A 27,296-nucleotide genomic window follows, 5' to 3' on the forward strand; every position below is an offset into this window, starting at 1 on the left:
ATTTTTAGAAAAATATTTCATCAAGTCTAATGCTACTCATATTTTGATCGATTAATTAATTAGTGATATATCTCCAAAATCCAAACTCCAGCTTCATCTAATAATTAATCAATAATGACATGACTGTTTTACATGGATTTATTCCGAATGAATCTATTTCACAAATATAGAGAATAAGCTATTAGCAGCCTGCCAAAATGGATTCCTTTCCTCTAACACTGAGCTGGTATTACCCTCAATAGTTTCATTGGTTGTTTCACCTGTGATATTTAATTGTTGGGTCTTTTCAGGACAGTTATACATGGCATTAATTTTAGTTATATCTCCTTTACTGAATCCATTTCGTTGTCCCATCTTCTCGATATTATACATTTCCTAGAATGTCAATAGAAATATCTATAAATAATGTACAATTATATAGAAATGATATAAAAATATTGTTATTAAAGTTGTCTGATGAAATTAAAAAATATCTAAAGACACTGTTCGTTCTAACTTGGAAAATTTACACGAAAACTATAATTATCATGATAAGATTATCAAAGTATGCATGTAGTATTACTACCTCCAGTATCTCTTAACGTTACAATTAGTTAAAAGTTCGATTATACGGGGTGTTCCGGGAATTGATGCAAAAAATTCGGGAATAGATGACTTGAAAATAATGCAGTGATATAAAAAAATTTTCATACGAACCCTCGTTTCTATGTTATAGGCATTTAAAGTTAAAGGACATTCTGAGAAAATTGTCATAAATTATGATTATTTATTGAAAATACTTGAAGAATATATTGTGAGACAATCAAACATTTCTAATTGAACTGTATACTGTTGAACATCTACTTCTACATACATCCGGAGACTTTGAGGAGTATTCCAAGATTTTGCCTTATAGCGTCACAATGGAAGTATATTCCATCGATCATTTCGTTCCTTCTGTTTACCGATGTTGCATATACCAAGCTTTGTCTTCTTCTTTTAATGCTTATCCATTAATGGATGTTCGCGACCACATTTTTCATGGCTTCTCTATCTCTAGCGATAAGGATCAATGTCTGAATATCTTGTATACCCGTCCACTGCCTCACGTTCCTTAACCATGACATCCTCTTCCGTCCCAATCCTCTCTTACCTTCAATCTTGCCCTCAACTATCAGCTGAAAGAATTGATATTTATGGCCTTGCATTATATGGCCAAGATATGCAATCTTTCGTTTCTTCACGATGTTAAAGAGTTCACGATCTTTATTGATACGCCTGAGAATATCCTCATTCCTCACTTTGATGGTCCATGGTATCTTCAGGATTCTACGATATACCCACATTTCGAATGCCTCTAATTTGTTGATGTTTTTCACCTTAAGGGTCCAACCCTCCATCCCGTAAAGAAGCACTGACCAAACGTAGCACCGCAAAAGTCTCAGTCTAAGATCAAGATAAAAGTCGGTACATGTAAATACATTTTTAAATTTTATGAATGTACTTCGAGCTTGTTCAATTCGGCATTTTATTTCACCGTCCGACGACCATTCTTCACAGAGCTATGTTCCTAATATTTAAATTTTTCTACCCGTTCTATAGGTTTTCCATTATATGTTACTCTAGATTTTCTAAACGTATTCGCTTCCCTAGTGATAATCATGAATTTAGTTTTTTTGATGTTGATGTTTAATCCCATGTTTTGGCTATGTCCGCCTACTATATTAATTAGTTGTTGTAGGTTATCTGTATTATTTGTAATCAGCACTGTGTCATCGGCGTAACGTATGTTGTTGACCGAGACTCCATTGACTTTGATCCCAATGTCTCTATCTTCTAGTGACTCTCGAAAGATGGCTTCAGAATATATATTAAACAGGAGCGGCGACAATATACAACCTTGACGTACTCCTCTGCGAATCCGAACTTGCTCAGTTAGACCATGATTTACTTTGACTTGCGCTTTTTGGTGCCAGTACAGATTTTCGATACAACGAATGTCTTTTTCGTCCAAATCCAATTTTTTAAGGAGCTGCATAAGTTTGTGATGTTGAACTTTATCGAAAGCTGTTTCGTAGTCTATGAAGCATAGACAAACATTTTTTCTTTGGTCATAGCAGTTCTGTACAAGGACCTGTATTGCGACTATTGCCTCTCTTGTACCTAACCCCTGTCTAAATCCAAATTGCGAGTCGCTTATATTATTATCACATTTTCTATATAATCTCTGATGTATTATTCTTAGGAATATTTTTAGGGAGTGGCTCATAAGGCTAATTAACCTATGATCTTCACACTTTCTTGCGTTCGATTTTTTTGGGATAGGAATAAAAACTGAAGATAGCCACTGTTCAGGGTAATGACCAGTATCATATATCTTGTTGAACAGCTTGTGAAGCACTCTAATGCCCCTTTCGTCCAGTAGTTTCAGTATTTCTGATGGTATTTCATCTGGACCAGTTGCTTTATTATTTTTAGCGACTAGTACAGCCTTTTCTATCTCTTCTTTGGTAATAGAAGGTCCAGTTAGACATTCTTCTGCATCGAGTTCTCTGGTCTGGTCTGGTCTATTGTCGTCAAAAAGTTTTTCTACATAGTCTTCCCATATCCTGTATTTCTCATGATCTTCCATAAGTATCTGCTTTGAAATAACCCCAAAAGGAGGAGGTATTAAAACACAATCAAACATTTCTTGAGGAACTAGACTAGAAGTGCAAGGTACTCACCTCGAACATTAATTATATATTTTTTTTTGTTTTTATTTGAAAAATGTTAGGTTAGTCAACTAAATTTTTCTACATTTCATTGTGTTCTTATGTAAGTAACACAATGCTTGATATTATATACTTCAATTAGAAATATTTGATTGTGTTTCAATACTTCCTGCGAGTATTTTCAATAAATAATTACAATTTAAGACAATTTTCTTCAGAATGTCTCTTTATGACGAACGGTTTCCTTGGTATGTAAAACGATCTAGAAGTTTTACTTTTTATTACAAAAATCATTTTTGCTATTTTTCGATTGTACAGGTTGTTCCCTTAAAAATTGTTAACCATCTAGCCTTCAGTTAATATTGTAGAATTTATTCCGTCAAACACACTACATGGACATACGTAATCATCCATTAAAAATTCATAATGTATAATTTAGAAAATATAAATAAATATTTGCTCTGATTTCGCAACTTAAAAAGACCTATAACTTAGGAACAAAGAATTTTTTTGACAGCATTATTTCCAAGTAATCTACTTCCGAATAGGTACCCTGAAATGGATTCAGATATACATTGAAGTGGGAGAAAATTGAATAGCAGACAGACTTAATAAAGTAGAATCGGATAGACCTGGGTTGCCGAATCGGCTAAAGAAACAATAGAAAAAAGGTTAATAGAAAAAAATCAGTTACTAGAACAATCGACTCCTAGAAACCGTTAACCTATAACCAATGAAAACATATTGAATGTATCAACCTAAATTTGAGCCATTTACGAATACTAACAGGACTACCACCTCTATGAGCACCTGAAGATGCTAGGTTCTGTAAAGTATGCTTTATTTATATCCTGCCACTATCCTAAAGAGCATGAATTAGAATTTGAAGATTTTTAGCAGCTAGAGCTATCCCACATCCTATACTATCCGAAAGGAGTGAAGAAGTGCAGAAGGAAATGCCAAAACAATATGATACCTCAAATTATAAAATCAACAGTTTTATCTTCACACAATAGGAGTAAACATATCAGTGATTAAAGTATGGCTTATCATCATAATCACAAACTGAGCTAACAGCTCGCTCTTATATTGTTAAAGTAAAAAATTGAATCATCATTTGCATTATCTAAGTTAAAAATCCTGGAAGCTTTTTATAATATAATCAAATGATTAACGATCCCTCAAATAGTTACAAATATGCAAATATACCGATGGTCCTTACTTGCCGTAATGATAGCAATTCTTTTTTATATTAAACTATAGTCTATTTTAGAAAGGTGTAGAGCATTAAAATGGGAAATTCCGTCTAGTTCGGGTCAATTTCGGTGTCGGCTATAGTTATAGGTCTTGAAATATTGTGTAGGGATTACTTGGGTAGTAGATTATACAATTACGTTTTGCGTTTAACAGGTACCGTTTAACTTTCTATTAGTACCTCTGCCTAATTCCAACCCTATTTCAGATTCGGCTTAACCATGCACCGTAAGTGCAATGGTGCCTTACCCAAAATTTTCAGAACTTTATAAGTATATTTGTTTAGTTTAACACATCAGTATTTGCTGTTCCAATAATTCTCCACTATCAGTGAATGAAAAACTTATTTTAAATGTACAAGATTGCATAAAATACAATTACCCGAAATTTATTGTACAAGAAACTGTCGTCCGATGTTCCCGAATGACTTCCAAGAAAAGTCCAAGCAGACCAGTAAAAGTCCTTGATAAAGACACCATAAGTGTATGTACTTTTATGGACCACTTTGAGAAATATGGATTTTGCCTGGGAAAAGCATAACCGTAACTGGAAAGCGATGAAATTGTTTGCTGGCAACAAAAATACTTAAGAAGTATAAAACAGTACAGAACAGAGCAGAAGAAAATCTTTTAACTTGATGAGACGTGAATAAATGAAGGTTATACAGTACCAAAAATGTGGCAAGATAAAAATATAACCAGTACTCGCTAAGCTTTTATCGAAGGCCTGTCAACGGGTATTAAGGTGCCTTCAGGTAAAGGGAAAATACTAATAATCGTATATCCATATAGGAAACAAAGAGGGATTTTTTAAAAGGTTTGCTAACCTTTCAGTCGTGCCATACAGGAGATTACCACGAGGACAAGGATTCGGATGTTTTTGAAGACTATTTTGGTGAAATGAGAAAATATCTTCCGGCTGATTCAGTAGTAGATGGATAACGCAAGTTATCATTCTCGACGCATAGAGAAGACTCCAGCTTCATCTTGGAGAAAACAAGAAATTATTGACTGGTTAACAACCAAAAGTATTGAATTTGAAGATAATTTGATAAAAAAAAGAACTATTAGCTATAGTAAATTTACACAAACATCGTTTTATGAAATACGCCGTGGAAGATATAGCAGAAAAACATAGTGTAACTTTGCTGTATAATGTATTTTTTGTATAATGTTCATTAAAAAATAAGTGTACCTAATACTATGTATATAATGCCTAATTTTTTTTCTGTTAATATAAAATTCTTTCTTTTTTACGAGTATCCTACCGGCACGCCTTTGACACACTATTTTCAGTTTTTGTGAATGGATAACTATAGGCTGAACCCATATATTGACCCCAACCCGGGTGGTACTACCTGCACTTGATAAAAAAAAATTTTACAATGAAATCAATGCTAAACTATGAAAGTGGCCTAAATTTTCGTTGGGTCACTTTGTGGTCCCTTTGCATACCTAATGAGATTTTATTACTCTATACCTTTCTAAAATAAACTATAATCATTCTCCCAGTGTTTTGAATTTGCTACTGCAATAAATCGATTAATATAATACCTAAATTCAATGGTAAATAAACACATCCATCAAATATGGAATGAATGCAATCCAATTTAAAGTGCACAAAAAAATAGTCATGGAATCGTTACCTTTGGGGAAATTGTTCGTTGTCCATTATAAGAAAATGCTGTGCTTGAATAATGCATAACAGAAATGAAATCGTAAGGTATACCATAATCTACCGCGTAGCCCTCTTTTGCTTTGTTGAAATTACTTTCTTTGCCTGTAAACAATTGTATATAGTTCAAAATCAAATCAAATTAAATGGTTCTACACTATTAACTAAATATAAATGCTCAAATACATCAATACGATTGGTTTAATTCAAATTTCACATTGTTTCATGGAACGAGTAGATAATAATAAGAAGACTTTTTGGAAACTATGATCAGACTGTTCAGAAACTAATTGATCGAGTTAATAGGATCATGGTCATATGATATGATCCTTTCTACCCTGGGTAAATGCGATCAGCTAACGGGTTGTTTCATTTGTCTATGGCTTTTTGAACTAAGTTCTCTTAAATGGCTGTCTACTATTGATTCTCAAGAGCATCGTAATTGATAGACTATTGAGGGTTGGGGTTTTAATACTTTTCGGACTTTCAGCATAAATATAGCTCATTAATATTAAATTTTAATATCAATTCCGAGTGAGTGGTAAATTGCCGATAACAGCTCAATAGTAATTATTTGAAATCTAAAATATATCAAACAATAAATTAATATCATGAAAGAATTAACGACCAAAAAAAGAAGTAAGAATTCAAATTTCTTGTAGATCATCTTTTGAATTTATTTCCACCGAAAATTGAATGCGATGCTTGAAGACTGTTCTGGGTTAGGATCCACAATTAGATGCTAGATAGATGATCTACTTGACCTCAGATCATAGTTTCAGAAAGCCCCAGAATCAAAACGAGCGCATTACAACTTTTATGTAAAAGTTGCATTCACTATTTTGTCTATAATTAAAAATATAGTAGTCAAACATTTCTTGAACAACATTAATCTTTTTACCAGGTGCCATTCCATAAACTGTTTGAAACAATGTTGATTTTAGGATTAGCAAATTACTTGTTGTATCATTTTCTGTTTCAGTGGTATCTAATGAACTGCGGTTCCGTACCACTATTGCCAGTACTACTACTACTAGTAGTACCATTTTATAATTTCAAAATTTTATTAGAAATTTTAATGAAATACTGAAAATATATTCAAGGATTAGAATTAGTTCCTACAGTGTTTTATGATCTCGTCGGTCAATTGCAAATCATATTAATGGTTTTGTTCATAAACCAAGACTAAATTGCAAATACGTGACTTTTATGGAATTCACTTAATCTCGATTGAGTATATCGATACTGGAATCGCCCCTTACATTATGAAAAAGGTTGATAGTATAAATCGTCTCTTTGTCTATAAAGCCTGTCACCTTAAAAGTAAAGTTTAATAAATTTGTAATATTATCGTCTACACTCGCTAGTAGGCTTTCCCTTAATCTTTCTCGTGACCATATTCTTCATTAACCTCTTATTATTTCTCGTAAAAATTGCTGAAAGCAAATTTTGAAAATGACTTTTCGTGCAAATTCATATTTTTGTATAGTTATATTTTAGTCTTTAGTCGTTCCATCAGTTTGTTTACTCACCTCATTTTTTCTGCCGCTGTCAGAATGTAAGAAATCGGAAACACCAACAGCTGCACTACCATCAACGGCAACATCTTCACCAACTTAGACCACAGGTGAATTTTTCTCAAATAGGTTTCATTTCACTTTTTTGGGATATATTAGTCTAAGTTGTTTTCTAACTGCTCTGTATTCATTGTGGCGTATTGAATAAGCAGTTAATGGAAATGTTATTGCCTTTTCAATTAATATAATATCATTGCTGTACCTTTTTCTATTGTCTTCAGTAGTTTATATTATTTAGAGCATAGCTTTCTGGAATAGTCTTACTTTTTAAAAATAACTTAATTTATTAGGTGTTTCCAGCTTGCACACTTTTTTATTTTACTTAAATTACGCTTCGTTATAAAACTGGTGACATCCATTTTAATATTGTTCACTCCATCTTGAATACCAGTTATATATACTTCAACTGAGGTCTTATTTAAATTAAGTCTTGTGCTCTAGTAATGATAATTATAGAGGAACTATTCTTCTACATGGAAAAAACAGCATCCACTATCATTCTTTTGTTCAGCTCTTGTTAATTTTACCCACCAGAGCTATGTACATAACCTATGACAACTGGTAGATGCCATAGTGGTATTTAGGTTGAGTAAACTTATTTAAAAACTCACACCTACACATTTTTCTTTAGATCCCAATAGTTCGAAACGAGAGGAGAAACCACTAACCAAATATTAAAGCCAATACTGATACTCACTGTCTATACCAATAGTATTTGCACAAATTAAAAACAAACCTTTCTTAATATTATTCCAATGAATCGTAACGAAGTCATCTCGTTCATGCCTATTTTGTTCATGCAAAAATCCAATGGCGTGCATTAGTTCGTGAATGGGCGTTCCAATTTTCGTAGTACATTGAGGACTTTGAAGATTCACTTCTTGAACGCCTCCTTTTTTACCAACACTAGACCAACATCCTGTTTGTTGATTTGTTATCAAGATATAGTCATCATCAGATTCATTCCTAGGTCTAAAGCTTGAAATGGAGAACAAAAAAGCAATTATATTAGCAGAGAGTACGCTTTGTTACGTTTTGTGAGAAATTACAAGAAAAAAAGTTTAGTAATAAAGTACAGTGTAATACTAAAAATGTACTCGCTCGATAATGTTTTGATTGGAGATCAACATTCAGATTGCCATTTATATCCCGGATGATTCTTCTCATAGTATTCAACATAAGATGGCCAGTATCCATTTACTGGTACATCGGTTAATCCACTTTCCACTTACCATCGAGAGATACAATAAAGAAAAGACTTTCATGAGGATGTAGCTGTATTCAACGGTTATGATAACAGAATTGTTAATAGGTTAATCAATCGTCATAAGTTTAAGAAAACTCTAGGTGAAACTACTGTTTTCCAAAGCCAAAATAAGAAACAAGAAGAATTTTCTCTGATACCTTCCTCTGTTTTAAATTGGTTTATAAATTCAATAATACATTGAAACAATTCTTGGGCAATCTTAAGGGTAAAATACCAAATTTGGAAAAGAGTGGTATATATGAAATTAGCTGTGGTGATTGTGGCAGAAAGTATATTGGGCAGACTAACAGATCCCTTATAAAGGAATAAAAAATAAATTCATTTCAATTCAGTGTTTTGAGTATATGAGTACATAAGTAAGTAATGCAATTCAAAATTCTGTTGCGAAATTGTGGATTCACTCACAAACAAATGAGTAAAATAAAGAAAGGAATGTTAAAACTAATATTAAGACATTAACAAATATTAACAAGTATATTAACATGGTAATGAGAAACTGTAACTGTAACTGTAACTGTAACTTCACATTTCCTTTGTCTTCTATAAATTGCCTCGACATACTTTCTGTACATGTTTTAGTACTATTCTTCCTCGATAAATTTCATATTTAGTTTATATTTAAAAAATAGGCAAAGGTAATGTTATGGTCTAAGTTGGAATTTCTGGAATCATTGGCGATATTCATACTGAATACACTGAACACACCACCACTATACCAATACTCACAATTACACTGTCCGATGCGTGTTACGATAACCAAGTTATCGTCTTCAGAGACTGAAGGTAAACTAAAACCTAATGACTGTACTTAACGGTCATGATAAAAAAATTGTAAATATTTTAATCGTCATAGGTTTAAGAAATCTCTATGTGAGACCACTATATTCCAAACCCAAAATGAAAAACAAGGAAAACAGTGTTATATATGGAATCAGCTGTGGTGATTGTGACGGAAAGTGAATTAGTCTGGTTTAAAGAGCACATAGCTCATCTAAAATATGGTCGGATCGGAAAATCAAGTATTGCCGATCACGCTGCTATACATAATCATGGCAAATATTAATAATGTGAAATTGTTAAAAAATGTATATAATAATAAATTGTCGGATGCATTTGAAAGCATTGAGATTGCTAAATGTAACAGTAGCTAAATAAGGACAAAGGCCCAATTCCTTACAGCTCACTCTATAGTTTAGTAGTCAAGGTATGAATGTGAAGATTTCCGAGAAGAAATTTTTTTCACGATGGATTTAATTTTTACGGGAGGAGGTTTATTGGTGAGAAAATTTAGAATAAAACAGGTAAGTCAAGTCATTAGATTTTTGCTTACCTTCAGTCTCTGAAGTCAGGCAGTGTTATTGTGAGTGTTGGTGTAGAGGTGGTGTAAACAGTATATTCAGTAGAAAAGAAATATTTGTTTGCTGATTTTTATATGTGTATGGGAGAAGAGGTGAATTTTGACGAATTTTGATATTTTTTGAGAGGTATTTTGTTTATTTTGGTTCTGAAATTGCATGGCTCTACTATGAAATTTGTTACCTCAGATTTATTACTAGAGTGAAGGAAGTTCAACGACGACCGATAGAAAAATTAACTAGAAAGGCGAGGTGATTATTGAAAAGGCCGTTGCTAGTAGTTGAAGGGAGTGTAAAGCAATTTTTTTCTTCAGTTTGGGAGAATTTGCAAGATAAAATCCCTCATGGAAGGTGGGTGAGCTATTGAAATTATCATGATAAATGGATTTCTCGTCATATCTGGAATAATTTTCCTGGTTTCTTCAGCAATCCCTTCAACTATACTAAATAAATCAATTAAAAAGTCAGAAATATAAAGCTAGGAAATGGGACAGATCATAAAAGATCCAAATATATGCTAGTTTGAACTCACAAAAGAGCGATTTGAAATATTATTCCTCCAAAAACATCTACTGAGGAATTGCAAAATTGTATAGAACTGAATAGTGCATGTTTTGAGACACAATGAAAATATTTTTGTTAATATTCCCTCTCAGTACTTCTATAATAGATGCAATGACAATCTTATAATGGACATGGAAAGTATGACTATTCTTCATGATGTGTTTGAAATATTTCGATAAATATTTCACGAAGTGTTCTATTAGTCTATAATATACCTCTTATACTCGTATATGCCGATATGCATAATATGCATAATGAAAATACAATGTTTTTTATGCGTTTAAGAAATATATATCATAACTATTCATTGTTAATAACTCGTTAGAAGCATATTACATATTATTTTGAATTTCATTGTGGTGTAGCTTTCTAAAAAGTAGGAAAACGTTTTTTCTGTGTGAATGTAGGTTTCAATTCTGATTAACTTCCTCTCCAATATTGTGTTGTATGGACCCTAATTCTACGAAATGCGTCCTATCAATTTTCGATTACTACGTTAAATTTCTTTTTCCATTTTCGACCTTTTCCTTCGTGAACTTCCTTACTGAACCTAAAATTATTTCATAGAAAGCACTGATGTACAAAACGGCGCCTGTATTCTGATATTCCAGCCAATCTTAGGATATTTGGATATACAATACCAGATTAGGTTGGATCGAATCTTTTCAATTAGGATGATACGTTTAAATATTAGTCATCAACTTTGAAAGTATGCAGGGACACTTTTATCTTGAAATATTATTTTTTCGTATTATTACATTCCAACTCCATATTTTATCATTGCATCTTATATCTCCAATCTGAACATAAGGTCTGAAATTATTATGCATTTACCCGCAATTGTTTTTGCATTTTCTGTACGTATATACAAAATTTATTTTTGTATGTCAATAAATACATCTTACCAATACTTAATACATTTTATTTAGAAATCTGTTGAAATTTCATAAATAATATTTGTGACAATACCCAAATCAATCACTGTACATATTGATATGGCTGGAGAAGTATTTAAAAGATCTTTCAAATAATGTATTACAGCACTCACATTTCCATTTATAAATTTTAGCGATGACGTCATCACGATCATATAGATGACGTCAAAAATAAAATCTTCACGAATAGCTTGTTTAAAAATAAAAATCGACGGGTTTCGGGATTTTTCCTTTCATTTGCACCATACTGTATATGAATTGTAAAGAAGTCTTTGCTAGCTATATTATGAGTAGGGAAACACCAAAGTGGACTAACTTTAATATATTTGCCGAGCTTCCGAATACTTATGTATTCATCGTCTGGGACTGAAATTATGGTCAAATACAAAATAAGAAATATGTTGAATTCTACTGTTTACCAAAAATTCATAAACCTATTCTATCAGCTAAACTTATTGTAGCATCTATTAACACTCCCATCGATCCCCTTACAAATTGGTTAACTGAAATTTTTACTAAATCTTATGATTATCACAATGATTATTATACAAAAAAACTCGTTTAAAATCAAAGAAACTTTTAATATGATATTACCACCGAATTATGTATTTTTAGGATTGGATGTAATATCTCTATTTAGTAATGTACACTATATGCCTTACAGCTCTACAAAATGGAGCAATATATGTAAAAATTGCAAAATTAATAGAGAAACTCTATTAGAATTAATAAAATTCATTTTTACCAATACATATTTCTCTTATAATAATAAAAATTACTAACAAATTTTTGGAACAACAATGGGGTCTTCAATATCCCCTGTATTAGCACTTAATGTAATGGATTATATCTTGGACTTTGTAATATTTGTTTTACCCTTCAAATTATTCTATATTAAAAAGTATATAGATGATATAATTTTATCCCTTCCATATAATAAAATTGATAATTTAATATTTTACTTCAATAGTTTCGATCCCTATATTCAATTTACTATAGAAAAGGAGAATACTGAAAAATCGTTATCTTTCCTTGATACTAAATTTATAAGAAACGAAGATAATAAAATTTTAATTGACTGGTATAGGAAACCAATAAGTTCTGGAAGATATATCAATTATCATTCATATCACCCACGTAACACTAAAATTAATTTAATCAAACAGATGAAAAATAAAGTCCTTAAAATTTCTGATTCAATTTTTCATGAAAAAAAAAACATTAAAATACTTTACAAACTTTTTTATGAAAACTCATATCCTCCATATCTTTTGAAAACGAATTTTATATAATTCATTTGACATTGACACGAACATTGAATCATCATCTTCAAACTCCGTTCCTAACATTTCTTTTCCAAATATTTATATACCTTTACCATAAATAAAATCAGTTACTCCTAAACTTTCTGGAATCTTTAAAAAAGACAATATTAAAATAGCATACAGTCAAACACTCAATATTCAATATATTTTTACTAAAGTAAAAGATAAAACACCAATCAATAAATTGCCTAGCATAGTATATGAAATACCTTGTTTAAATTGTTACAAAAAGTACATTGGTCAGTCGAAAAGGTCACTGATGAGTTGGATAACTTCTCACAAGAGTGATAGTAGATTATATCCTGTTAGATGTTCATTAGCGACTCATATCTATCACGAAGGTCACAATATGAATTATGAATCTGCCAAAGTTTTGACAACTAGCCTCACCTAACCTATAAATTTCAACTTCACTAACCTATAAAATTTATTCTCATTTATATTCTAGCCAATGAATATTCAACTACATTCATAACGACCTAACCTATTGAGATTTAATGTTATCCATAAATTCACCAATGAATATTAAACATCATTCACTAAAACTTATCCTTATCTAACCTATAAAAATTCAACGTCATTCAAAATCTAACCAATAAAAAATTAATGAAAATTCCTATAGTAACCAGAATCAATATTTCAATTAATCAAGATTTCTATCAATGTTAATATGAATATTGAATTTTGAATTCTATGAGTTTCAATAATACTGTAATAATATCAAAAATCAATTATTGGAAGTAAAATTTTATTATTGTTATACATTTATACATATTACTTATATTGTATTTGACCATAATTTCAATTCCACACGATGAATACATAAGTATTCGAAAGATCGGAAAATATATTAAAGTTAGTCCACTTTGATGTTTCCTTGCCTCGTTCCCAATAAAAAACTACTTATATATATATATATATATATATATATATATATATATATATATATATATATATATATATATATATATATATAAGAATCATGATCAAACGACGTTGAAAACACATATTTTTTGTGAGAAATTACTAGGATTGCATAATCTGGCTTATTTTCGGCAATGCATAACCTTAAAATCACAATACAACACTGTTTCTCGCATTCTCAATATAATTCAACACTTTACACTACACCTAACTAACTTATATAATTTATTTAAATTCTTCGGTTATTTATCTATTTCTTTTTATTCATTATGACTATTTATTATAAACTAACCTCGCTAAAGAAACTCATTTATATATCGAAAACGACGTTCTCAAAAATTCTAGAAAATAAAGGAACAAAACAAATAAATAAATAGACCTTTCCAAAAGTTGGTTCAAAAGAAACAATGTTAACAAATCGCCTGTTATGATTAAAATTTCAAACAGGCCAAACTTCGCCAAATCTTAAAATTCTGGGATATATCAAACGTATACCACACGTGCCGCACCTTCGCCGGACAGTGCCGGTTTCATGTCGGGGACGATTTCGTGACATTACCCGCTCCTTAGATGGAAATTTCTCCTGGAACTCATGGATTGGCCGAAACTGGATGTTTGAATCCGCAACTAAACCCATTCTTGCACTTTCCGGTCCTGGACACAGTCTACACTGGACCATTTCTGTCGTCGGAAATGGTCCAGCAATATCTAAAGCAATGCTTTCAAAAGGACTTTCAACATTATACTGTTGATATAGACACGATTGACTGTCGTGTAATTTCTTTATTACCTCGGCTACTCTTGTTCTCGGAATGAATAGCTATCTTCTTTTCTCGGAACCATAATCATTTTCTAGGATTCTTTTTAAATGGCTCTCCTCTAGGACAAGGGCGTTCGTAACAATATGTTACCAGCACGACGGCGCAATATGTCATAGCACGTCAGAAGTAAGGCAATATTTGGAAAATTGATAGAGTACATGGGTGATTCCGTTCTAACTGTGATTTTTTGTATTCAAAATTTCAAGATTTTAAAATTTAACTTTTCTAACTTTTTTATGCATATTATTCATCTATTTTACTGTAAAAATAAAACTCTAAGAGGAATTTACTACAACTTCAAAGTATCACGAGCAAGACACAAATGTCGGATTTTGAGTTCCACGGTACTGACTCATTTATCCACGGTACTGACATGGTAACTTAAGATATTAAACAACAAGTGCATCAATTTTCCTCAGTTTGATCATAAACATTAGAATTTATAAGGTAATTAGTTTAAATCATTTGTTACGACAAAAAAAATTAATAATTTATCGGTAAATTCTAGGAATGGACATGACACGGTACTGACATGGTAACTTAAGATATTAAACAACAAGTGCATCAATTTTCCTCAGTTTGATCATAAACATTAGAATTTATAAGGTAATTAGTTTAAATCATTTGTTACGACAAAAAAAATTAATAATTTATCGGTAAATTCTAGGAATGGACATGACACGGTACTGACATTCAAGTGATGTAGTATAAGTTTTCTTTAAGTGGCAAGTTATATTGTATAAAAATAATGTTTAAATATCTTAAGAATTATTCAATTAACACAAAATTTTTATTAATTGATTATTAATTAATGACTAGTACAAAAAAACAATACAGGACATTGAATATCACAGTTAGAACGGAATCACCCACATATATATTCAAAGATTTTTTTGGCCAGCTAGGTAGCCAGGTTTAACACCGTTGGGGTTATTTGTTAAATAATAAACACAAACAATATTTTTACAACAGAATGTTGTTGTAGAACGGAAACTTGTATTTATAGAAAAAGTGGATATCGTAAGGAATTTGTAATTTTATACAAAAGCTCTTACGTACTATTTTTTTATAGCTCCATAATTATTATTCAGACTTCATTCATGTTAAATTGTAATATAAATAGTGGATTTCGGATATAGCGACAATGAAGGGACCACTGTAATTTTATCGTTATATCCGTAAGTCGTTAAAGGAGAAAGAAGGTTTGCACACAGTTTGTACTCGGAATATCAATGTGTATTTCGACCACTTCAACTCCGAAACGTACACGCTTACCTATCTAATTTCTATAAGCAAAAAGTAAAGGTATTCACGGTTGCTGACCAAAAGATTAGAAAACTTTTTGCCCGTTAGAGGCTGCAACATCTGCATGAGATTAAAAAAATTTTGTAATAAATTATTCATTAGAAATAGTCGCTGCACCCGCACTCGGCGTTACATTAAAAATCAAGGAAATTTGGTTCAAGATCGTAATAAATGTATGTATATAAATTATTTTAAACCATCAAACAAATGCTGCAACATAGAAGTTAGGAAACTAATCATATTTAGATACTATTTTGCGATTATTTGGTAAGCTTTAAAGCTTAGAAAAGGTTAATTACGTATTATTTATATCAAAAATAAGAAATTTATCATCTCTTCATTGTCATTCTTTGTGATTGATATTCTAATCTGAATGTAATTAATGTGAAATTGCTTCCCGGTATCTCAACTATTTCGATGTTTACTCTTGATGGAAGCGAATCTGTTAAATCAATCTACCAATCGTTCAATTGTTCAGATTATTTCCACTTCAGGAAAGGATGCATTTGAGCTTACAGCAATAGGCTTTTCCAGCATTCTCCACATATTCAATTGAAATTTTGTGAAGTTGGAAACGATAATTTCTAAAACACCAACAGCCGTATACAGTATGGCGAAGTGAACTATGAGAGTGGGTTTTTGAAAGATCTGAATATTTATCCATTTTGTTTGTTGAGTCTATGAAGATGAAAACATAGCAGAACAGAATAAGGAATATTTTTATCATTGATTCATTGAACTCAAAACAATAATAACAATAATAAAAAAAATACACAAATATAACAACCGGCTAAATATTAGTGAAGACGTTCATTATGAATGAAATTGGAATCTTACCTGATACAAGTATATTTCTGGTAAAGTTCCATAGCTTTAGCAATCATTTTTCTATCGTTTGTAGAAAATAATCCACTTATCTCGTATGGAATTTGTCCTTTTTCCCATCGAAACTCTTCTCCAACTATCCCATTTCTTCCAATATTGGGTTCATTGATGTCGCCCTCAAAATATTCTCCAAACTCTTCAGGATTTTGCGGATGTGATTCGTCCCAAGAAGATAAATCAATCATAATATTATCAATCCGTGTCTGTTCTACAGAAGCATTTTGTATTGTTTTAAAATGCATTGAAAATATTAGACACATAAACATGGAGAATGGAGACATCTCTCTGTAACAATTCATTCTTGTACTCGTGTGTGTGTACTTTGGCACTTAAATGATATGATTATTGAATTCAAATTCATAAGAAAACCGTACTACAAAAGCGATAAAAGTTATGGAGCATATTCGCTTCCACTCACATGAGATCCTAGTAACACGATACAAATACTTATTTTGGAGTCGCTTATGCATCTGAGGACGAGGATTTATTTCTCTTTGTGTGTGTTCGAAGGGTTATTCAAAGTTATTATCAAAATATATGGAATTATCAGTAGATGTAGAAGCTTTATTTCTCTTCTCCATGTTGCGTCACGAAACTTTGTGGTTTTCAAAGAAAAATCAAAACTACACCACAACTTTTCCTGTGGCTATATAAATTCATTAGATTATCATATTACCTACCTGTTCCACTAAATTATTTCCAACTTTGAATGTTGGTTTAGTTAGAGTGTGATTAAATAGAATCCTAAATTTATCATTATAAAAATCTAGGTCATCTTTCGAATGCTGCCCGGAATTAAAACAAACAATGTCATATGAAGTTCATCTTAGACATGCTTGGACTTTGGAAATAAGTGTTTTATATGAAAAAGGCACATTGACAATATATCGGAAAGTGTGTAGATCATATGTGAAAAAGGAATACAACATATGTGCACATATTGAATACTCTTTAAAATCCCGTGTGCACCTAAGCTATATCTTTGAGTTAAATTCACTATTCACAATTAATACTCTTTTGTCACCAACATAGAATTATTAATGTATGCACGTTAAGCTTTTCTCCAATAGCAACAAAATGATAGGAAATTAGTTGTTAAATCAATTTCACACGTTGTTTAAGGAAAACGAATGCATACAAGAAATATAGACTGAATAGACTCCTTCAAAATAACATTTTACCATTACATGCAGAGGTTATTCAATTATTTAGAAACCAAGTAACTTTTGGAGGAATTTTGATATTTATTTTTTCTCTCTAATTTCTTGGGCTCTGGATGAAATGAAATAATCAAACATCGATGAAATTTTTATAATAGATACGTTTAACTTAACGTATCGTTTCCTTCCTTGGGAGCGTTTTCAAAAGAATAATTAATATATGATAATTGAAATATTTGTAGAGTAGATAAGAACATATATTATTACAACCAATGTATTCACCTCAGAATTTCAACAAAACGATATTATACCAGGTAGATTGAAGTAAACTAATCAATTTATAGTAAATTTGGCTGACGATTTTTATCTATCTGTCTATCAATTACAGAAAATAATAAATAATTATCCAGAAAAAATTATAAATAACAGATTCAAGAAAAGGATAGAGAGACAATACAATCAATTAAAAAACAAAACAGAAACGAAGCATCGAAACAAAACATTTTTCCTTACCATATGTACAAGGACTTTCCCAATAATTATCGAATTATTTCAATAAATATGATATTAGTATAAGTCAAAAAGGACATAATACATTATCCAAATATTTTACTAAATTAAAATCTAAAACACCAAAAAACAAAAGAAGTAATATTATATATCAAGTGCCTTATACTAATTGTGACGCTGTCTACATAGGGCAAACATTTCAGTATTTAGAAAATAGACTAAGAGGTCATCAATACGATAAAAAAATAGAACTGCATTAACGCACCATGAAATATCAAATAAACATAAATTCAATTATAAAGATTCAAAAATTCTTGAAACGAAATTTAATACACGAAAAAGAGAATTTTTAGAAATGGTTCATCTATGTGGATGTTGCCAAACTTCCACAAACCTGTGAATCTACATAAATTATTGAATTTGACCCAACAAAAGCATCCTTTCTCTCCTCTCAATAAAAAAGAGGTTTTAATTTGTTAGCAAATATGTATAATTTCTTTGGATGTTACCAAGATTTCTTTTCTTTCACATTCAAAGCTTTATCAAACCTCTGCATCTGCATAAATTGTCAGAAAACAGAAACATCATTTTTGTCCGGTCGATATTTAATCACTTAATGTGAGTTGATCAAGCCTTTAAGATATGAGGCTTCTACTTCTTGGCCTATATAGTCTCTTTGGATGTTCCTAATCTTCCTATTCTTCTATATTGAAAGCACGATTAAACCTGTGCATCTGCATAAATTTTCGAAAATTCCTGTTCTTGCAATATTTATTCACTCCATGTAAAATATGAAGGCTTCCAGTTCTTGGATAATATATTTGGAAATATTTTCTGTTAAGTAAAGTTTTATGTTTGGTAATATGGAAAAGAGGTCTATTGGATTCGCTTGATCCCTATTTTGATGTTCAAAAACAATTTCAATATAATCTACTCACATAATTCGTTAAACAAATATGTTTTGGACACTCCACTAAATATCACCTAAATTATTTCATGGAATAATGAATGGTCTTCGTGATTTCAACACATTTTAAATGAACCAAAATCCAATTATGTATTCAGCACATATTCTCAAATGATGTTAGTATCTATTGATATCTTTACTTGAATTTGTTTCATATGTAAATTTTAGACTAATTTTATACATATCGTTATCACTTAACGTCGAAGACCTTTTTACATTGTTTAAGTTTTTATTTTATAAGTAGACTAAGGTTAGCAAATTACTGGCAAACAATTTTTCTATTGAAACATATCTGTTTGATAACCAAATTTTAAGAGACCTAAATTAAAGACGATTTATCAATATATATAATTTTTTTTGACCTTTTTCAATTCTATTACTCCTTGTACATTCACAAATTTTTGCTGGAATTATTGCTGTTTATTTCAATCCTTCCAATCAATGTAATTGCCTTTCTTCTTTTTAGAGCTCATTTACTTCCTGCTTTCCTTTAGTAGTCTTTTGTTTTAGTACCTAGTGTATTGGTCTATCCAAGTTCTCTCTAACTCCCTAACTCGACGATCACCCAGTTCTATGTAAGGAATTATTTCGATATTATCACTTGTCGAACATTTTGGCCTTCTTGAATGCTCATAAGCTGGTACAAAAAGATTCAAATTAGTTCAAGTAATCTTTGATTCTCCTAAACATGACGACTTTCTTAATTTTTGTGAAACAGTGACATACTCAAGAATTCTCAGACAACTGATTATGTAAAATATTTTTTCTACGCCCATGTCTGTAAACGTCAATAATCGCACATTCCTTGTAAATGACATAACAATAACATGCACGTGCGTTTTGACAAGAAAACTTAAACTTCTTGGTTTAATGAAATTACAATCAAATTTTTATTTACGTAAGACTTTATTTGGTCTATTTACAAAAATTTTGTCAGTTAAGTAACATAAAAACTTTTTTCATTAGCGAAATATATTTACGTTTACGAGTGATGCCCCCAAATGGAGGCAACACATTATGCAATTTCTTTAAAAATAGGACACATCAATTTCATCTTAATGTTTGGACAAAAATATTTTCGACGACCCTTGTAATAGAATTGAGAACAAAAGTTTTTAGATTGAGTTATATCCTATACAAATTTACAGACGTCAGAGTGACAACCACCGATCTTATTAGAAAGGTTAATAACAATGAAAGTACTGAAATTTTTAATCAATGTTTATATTTTCTTATAAAAGTGTACAAAAAACCTTTTGACTTTACTACAATTTATTCTAAATTTGATTATTTTGTATAGTGATTCCGTGATTATTATTGAATTCCCTTTCAAATTTACCGTCATCAGCATCTACCAGCATTGCTATCTTTTTGATTAAAACTTTAGTACGGTCTGTCAAAAAAGAATCAACTTGTCCCAGTATATTAACCAACTGCAGCATCTTTTCAAAGTTTCTATTAATTTCTTCGGCTTTCTTCAATTCTTTTTCTTTCGCCAACACCTGCTTCCTTAGATTTTCTATGAGTTCATATGGAGTTTGCGAATTTTTTAAGCTCATATTGTTGAGTGAATATTTCTTAATTTTATTATCCGTGATACTGCAAGTGAAGCAATTATATAACTGTAAAATAAGAAAGGGGTGATTATTTCAAATATTTGTCTTCTTAGAGAATCACAAAAAAAATATGTTTTTGCACCATTCAAGTAACTCTAGTTCATAATGTTTCGTATTTGCAGATGGTGAAAACATAACTTAAAGCAATAAAATTTAAAATGGAATATTTACATATGCTAGACGCATATAAATTCAGAGTAAGAAATCATATAAAAAATACCGACAAGAAATAGAATTTGTGATCATTGTTTTTGCCTTTGCTCTTTCAGTTAACTACGTAACAAGCATATGTTTACTTATTTTTGTTCAATAAACAACGGATATGTGAAAATCACTAGTAATAATGTCAAATGATGGAATTTCCTTGTTGGGCTACGGGGACGTTCTACGTTCAATTCATGGTTCTCCCAGCTACTAGCTCGCACCTAGCGAAAACATTTAAGGTACACTTGGTATTTATTCTACACAAAAGTCCAGTGATTGCTATGAAAAATCTTTTGGACATTTAGTAGGTTGTTTTATTATTTAGAGTCTCATTTTCGATTATACCAATAGTTGACAGAAACTTTGACTCAGAATCCTATAAACTAAACTAAAGTTTCGTAGTTATACCAAAAGTCAATTTTTTATTTGTATCAATTCGATTATTATTTTTGTGGTATTTTATCAGAAATTCAAATATCAGCTCATATCTAATTTGATGTGACGAAATATCAATAGAATATATACTGTTACGTAACAAAACTTTAAAGTTACAAAACTAATGACGCCATGATAAATAGGTGGAAGCTTGTGCTAAGGTTTTAATTTAGGTATAGAGAGTGGTTGATGAAAGTTGTACATTATACAGTGAATAAACTTATAAAAGAAAAGTACTTATTTCGACAAAAAGACTTCAACTTTCACTAGATAGAGCAATACATAAAAAATTTGTTGATCACAATGAACACATATATGAAGATTAAATTTAGATGCCCCCCAAGGTAGTAGCTTCAATGAAATACGTACTGAAGAATATCAAAGACCGATTCAATTTTCGGATTTAAAGTTTCAATATAGTATATATACAGTATAGCATTCCCCGATGTACATAACATATATTCTATGTTAAATCCATTAAATATTTTTATTGATTTCTATGTGATATTACTACATACTTAATTAATTATAAAATATGGAAAGTAATTGTTACTCACCACTGTAAATACACAGAATTGAAAAATCAATTTTGAAGCCATCATGTCTTTGAAAATTAATATTTTGTAAAATAGTTATGGATTTAGAAATATCTTGATATTGTTTGAATAATTACTAATGATGAATTATTCATGTTGCAATTGTTTTAATAAATACTTATGGTCAGCAATTTGAACAAACAACAAAATGTCTTGAAATTCATAACAATAAAACAAATATTACAGATACGTATGTAGGATTATTGAAATTTTCTTATGCATATCAAAAATATCGTAGATTTTTCAAAAGTTTTCCAACATAATACGCAAATCAGAATTGAAATATAAAATAGTTTGTAATACAGGCAAAAAATTAGTACATCAATTAATATCATATAGAAAATATTATTTTCACGGTTAATAAGTTCTAACATTGAATTTCTAGAGCTAAATTTCCAGTTGGAATCTCCAAACTTATTCGACATAACTCAAACATAAGTTGAAAAAAACTGTTTTTAGGATTTATATACGCTGGGTTGCTAAATTAATAGAGACAATCACAAAATATTCCAGTTTTGTATACTATTGATTCAAAACTATTTTACCATTTTAAGTCATAATCATATCAAATAATATTAGATAGCTACTTTATGAGTAATTTAAAGGTGAAATGTTACCAAATAAAATGAATTTTGAAGCGTTTCGTTTTTTGAATACGTCAGCTTAATGCACTATAGATGCCGTTCACATTGTTAGGAAATTTATTGATGATTGTGTAATATTAAACAAAAAATTCTGGTCATAGCATAAATAGAATTACTGTTCAAGGAATTAATCTCCTATTCAAACTTAAATATCAAGTAAAAGTATGTAAGTACACACAACTTAATTGTGCATTTTATATAAAATAATAGTCTGCTTCGTTTCGTTTCCATAGTCAAAAATATATAGTGAAAAAGGAAGATATCTAAGTGAAAATAATCCTAAAAATATTTAGTACTTATATTATAAGTTAATTAATTATTCTGGCTAAAGTGAACTGCTCTAATGAAAATATAATATAAGGAATAAAAAATAGATCCATTTCAATTCAGTGTTTCGATTATATAAGTACATAAGTAAGTAATTCAATTCAAAATTCTGTCGCGAAATTGTGGATTCACTTACAAACAAATGAGTAAAATGAAGAAAGGAATGTAAAAAATAATATTAAGACATTAAAAAAATATTAACAAGTATATTAACATGGTAATGGGAAACTGTAACTATTCACATTTTCTTTGGCTTTTATAAGTTGCCTCGGCATACTTTCTATACATGCTTTAGCACTTTTCTTGCATAATGCCCCATATGGAGTTTATATTTGAAGAACAGTCGGGCAAAGGTCTATGGTCTAAGTTGGAATTTCTGGAATCATTGGCGATATTCATACTGAATACACTGAACACTCACAATTACACTATCTGATGCGCGTTTCGATAACAGTAAAAAAGGGAACAAAGGGAATTTGTTCCCGAAGTCACTCGAATTGTAAAGAAAATGGCTTGCCTATACGTTTTACTTTTTCTCAACAATGACCCCTCATATCCCTCGGATGACGAGATATAAAGGCCGTTCTCCTATCACCCAACGTGGCCCCTTTGATCAAGCCCATGGATAACATGTACTGCAGCATCTTAAGCTCTCATACAAGAAAAAGTTATTGAGACGAATACTTGAAGAATCTCCCATTATTTCAAAAGCTCAAAATGAGTGAATATCAAAGACGTAATTTATTGGGTTTCAGAATCATGGGAATCTACAAATGAAAAAATCGTGGAAAAAACTTTGACCAAGCCCAACTTTTGAAGAAACTCCAAATCAACAAGCAGACAGAAACAATGTTGTACAGGTGCAGGAGACGTTGGCTTAACTTTGCCGCGAGAAAGAGGTCTTCGTCTCTTCGTGTAAAAACTGTAACGGACTTTTTTAAACCAGTATAGTTTATAATATTGTTCTGTTTTTTTCATTACACTTTACTGTATTCGAAAGATACTGTATACTTTTATTAATACATAATTATTTTGATTCTTTCTGTGTTTTTTCATTATTAAAAATATTCTTATTTAGGTTTCGTATTAAGCGGATTATCGAAGTTCGGATTATTGGGACTCCACTGTACCTCCAAAACTAAGAGCACAGTGTCCAAACATCGCGTTCAATTTTCCCTTGAAATTCCAAATTTAAAACATGATATTACATGAACTGTTGATTAATATAACATGTGATTGAATTTATTTTCGACCTGCGAGAATAAGAAGAAATCATTGGGTGTCAAATAAGTACTGTACGCCGGATGACCCATCAAATCGATGTTCAGAAATATTTTAGTTTGAAGTGATATGTGAGAGTTCGCATTGTCGTGGTGAAAAATGATTCATTATCTGCGATTGGTTTCTCTAACTTTTTTTAACACTTCTGATGTACGTTGCTATAATGGAACGATCAAGACATGTTTTTGGTTCATAGAGCATAGAGCTATAATTTGTCGCCGGTCACGTCTTATAGACATCTTTTGAAGCATCGCGAATCACGGGGGCTCTAGATAGTGCTTCATCACCAATAGTCTAAGCGAGTTGATAGCCATACTGCTGTTGGTTCAATTCCCTTCGAAAAATCATAGAAAATCAACACACAAAAATGATTGCGATTCAATTCTATTTTTTTTACCCAGATAAATGTCTCAAGTATCTATAAACAATCAAATAGCACTCTTATGACAACACATTCCGAGTATGTTCACCATTAAAAATGTCAAACTTTTTTATGGCAACGTCATATTTGACATATTCACATCAGTGTTGCATTATCTCAAAACTTTGGTATCAACCCTCGTTATATGCTGCGAAATAATTATCCCTAGGCTCATTAAATCTCACTTTGAATAAAATTAATTTGAAATTCATACTTTTCTTATGAGGTTTTTTCGTACTAATTTCAAAATTTTATGATATAAAATGAGTTTCACTTGATAATAGAAATGGATAGGTATTTTTATATTTCAAATGAAACTAGAGTTCGTCAGTGGAAAATATGAGGAGGTATGTTTAATATTTTCCGACTAGTTTGACAGAAGCTCACTTAAAAGTGCCATGTCAGCAGTTTTTTATGAAAAATTTCATTTCTGATAGAACGTTTTTTCATTATTGGAACAACTATGCAGACAAAATATTTGACCCAATGATGCATGTTTTCAAGCTCAACAGTAAAAAGCTTTAAAATTTAAATAAAATCTTCTTCAACTAGATATCATAAAATACGAAATATTTGTTTACAATTGAGATCTAGAAACATTAACTTTACTTACATATATTATGACTATATTACCTATCAGCTGATTGCGGATCCTTACAGAGAAAGAAACTAAGAGCACAGAGTCCAAACATCGCGTTCAATTTTCCCTTGAAATTCCAAATTTAAAACATGATATTACATGAACTGTTGATTAATATAACTTTTTTGTATGTCCATGACATGTATTTTGTTGAATAATAGATTCTAGATGTTTAATAATTGTTATCGAGTAGTTATCAACGAATTTTGCACAAAAGTACAATACTCGCACACCTCAGTAACCTGCTCATGAGAAGCGATTGTATAGCCATTCAAGGGAAATAAAGGGAGGTTCAAAAAACCATAGACATTTGAAACAACCCGTTAGCTGATTGCATTCCACCAATCTATCAGGGTAGAAAGGATCACAATATACGACAACGACTCGATTAACTCGATCACTTTCCGAACAACAATGAACGTGATCCGGGTTAGTTTCCTAATATTCAGATCTTGATCGGGTTAACCCGTTAAGTGTTACGAGGATGTATTGATATCTAGTTAACCCAGACCAGTTCCATGCATGAATAAAATATTGCGTTACCATAGCAACGAACAAAAACTTATTAGAAGTGTCAGTGTAAAGTTTGAAGTCAAAATAGTAAACCAGAGTTACGCAATAAATTAAAAGAAAAAAGATGTTCACCGAATTTGTGAAAATCGAAAAATTGGAGTATCGAGCCATCATCAAATACCTGTTTCTAAAAGAGTTAAGAAGTAAGCAGATTTACGAAGACATGCTTAATACCCTTGGTGATCAATGTCCTTCGTATGCGACCGTAAAAAATTGGACTACAGGCTTCGAAAGAGGTAAATTTTCCATTGAAGATAATGACCGACGAGAAGGCCAGTTTCTGTGTCAGTCCCCGAAAATATCGAGGCAGTTCATAACATGATTTTATCAAACCGTCGAATTGGGCTAAAACGGATATCTGAAGCACTGAATATTTCATACGAACGCGTTCATCATATGGTTCACGTCAATTTGGACATGAGAAAAATTGCTGCAAAATAGATCCCCAAATGTTTGAATGTTGACCAAAAGCGTTGCAGGTTCGCTGTAATAAATGTATCCAATTAAGAGGAGAATATGTTGAATGATTAAATATTTAAGCTAAGAACTTTTCAATATATCCTCGTATATTACTTATTAGAGTTAGTTTATCTTCAACATTTTATCAACAAATAACAAAAACTTGTTTTTATAATGGCTTTTTTTTCTTTAATTTCATTTTTGGGTTTTTAGTATTTTTACTTCGAGATTTACTATTTTTTTTAATCGTTGCCGCTTGTGGACGTCAGTTTCATTAGCAATGTCATCCTCTTGTTTTAATATATAGGAAATTTTTACACGCCTTCACTCCATTCAACCTGCACGTGCTCACGTCACCTTTTAATCAGTAAGACATATTCCATCCATATTCATAACAAACGAAACAGACTTTTCTTCCAAAATTTGTTGGATCATAATCACGCCAACATAAATACTTGTCAAGACGAATAAAACGAGCCTAAACTCGGTGGGGTTGCTTTGTTTATTTATTTACAGAGTTCCTAAGGGCCATCCTCTCTATTATCAGACCCTGGTTACGAGTTAGTATCAAAGTACTCGTCAAGACGAATCAAATGAGCTTAAACTCGTTGGGGTTGCGTCATTCATATTACGGTGTTCCTATGGCCAACTAACCCATTATCTAGTTAGCGTCTAGTAACAAAGTACTCGTCAAGACGAATCATTTGAGCCCAAGCTCGTTTGCGTCGTTTATATAATTACGGAGCTCCTATGGAAATATTTCCCATCATAACACTCAGAGACCGGGAAGTGTATCAAATTTTACTTATGAGATTTAATTACACTCTGCGGGATAAGTGAAACTAAATAAAAGCAGATCCTGATTACTATTTAGTAACAAATTA

The 27,296-nt window shown here is 31.0% G+C and overlaps 2 protein-coding genes across 2 annotated transcripts; both read right to left on the bottom strand.

The window, feature by feature from the left end:
• Positions 1-153: 153 nt before the first annotated feature.
• On the bottom strand, positions 154-16,764 carry LOC130900549 (zinc metalloproteinase nas-13-like). The gene is made up of 4 exons (XM_057811247.1): positions 16,532-16,764; positions 7,935-8,176; positions 5,593-5,726; positions 154-375 (listed from the first exon to the last, which is right to left on the bottom strand). Exons 1-4 carry the CDS (start codon positions 16,762-16,764, stop codon positions 154-156), a joined length of 831 nt encoding a protein of 276 aa, XP_057667230.1.
• Positions 16,765-20,158: 3,394 nt separating this feature from the next.
• LOC130900494 (uncharacterized) lies at positions 20,159-22,199 on the bottom strand. Its single transcript, XM_057811149.1, has 2 exons — positions 22,029-22,199; positions 20,159-20,838 (listed from the first exon to the last, which is right to left on the bottom strand). The coding sequence occupies exons 1-2, from the start codon at positions 22,071-22,073 to the stop codon at positions 20,494-20,496; spliced, it is 390 nt and encodes a 129-aa protein (XP_057667132.1). The 5' UTR covers positions 22,074-22,199; the 3' UTR covers positions 20,159-20,493.
• Positions 22,200-27,296: the final 5,097 nt, after the last annotated feature.

The sequence above is a fragment of the Diorhabda carinulata genome, chromosome X (genome assembly GCF_026250575.1).
Source record: "Diorhabda carinulata isolate Delta chromosome X, icDioCari1.1, whole genome shotgun sequence".
NCBI lineage: Eukaryota > Metazoa > Arthropoda > Insecta > Coleoptera > Chrysomelidae > Diorhabda > Diorhabda carinulata.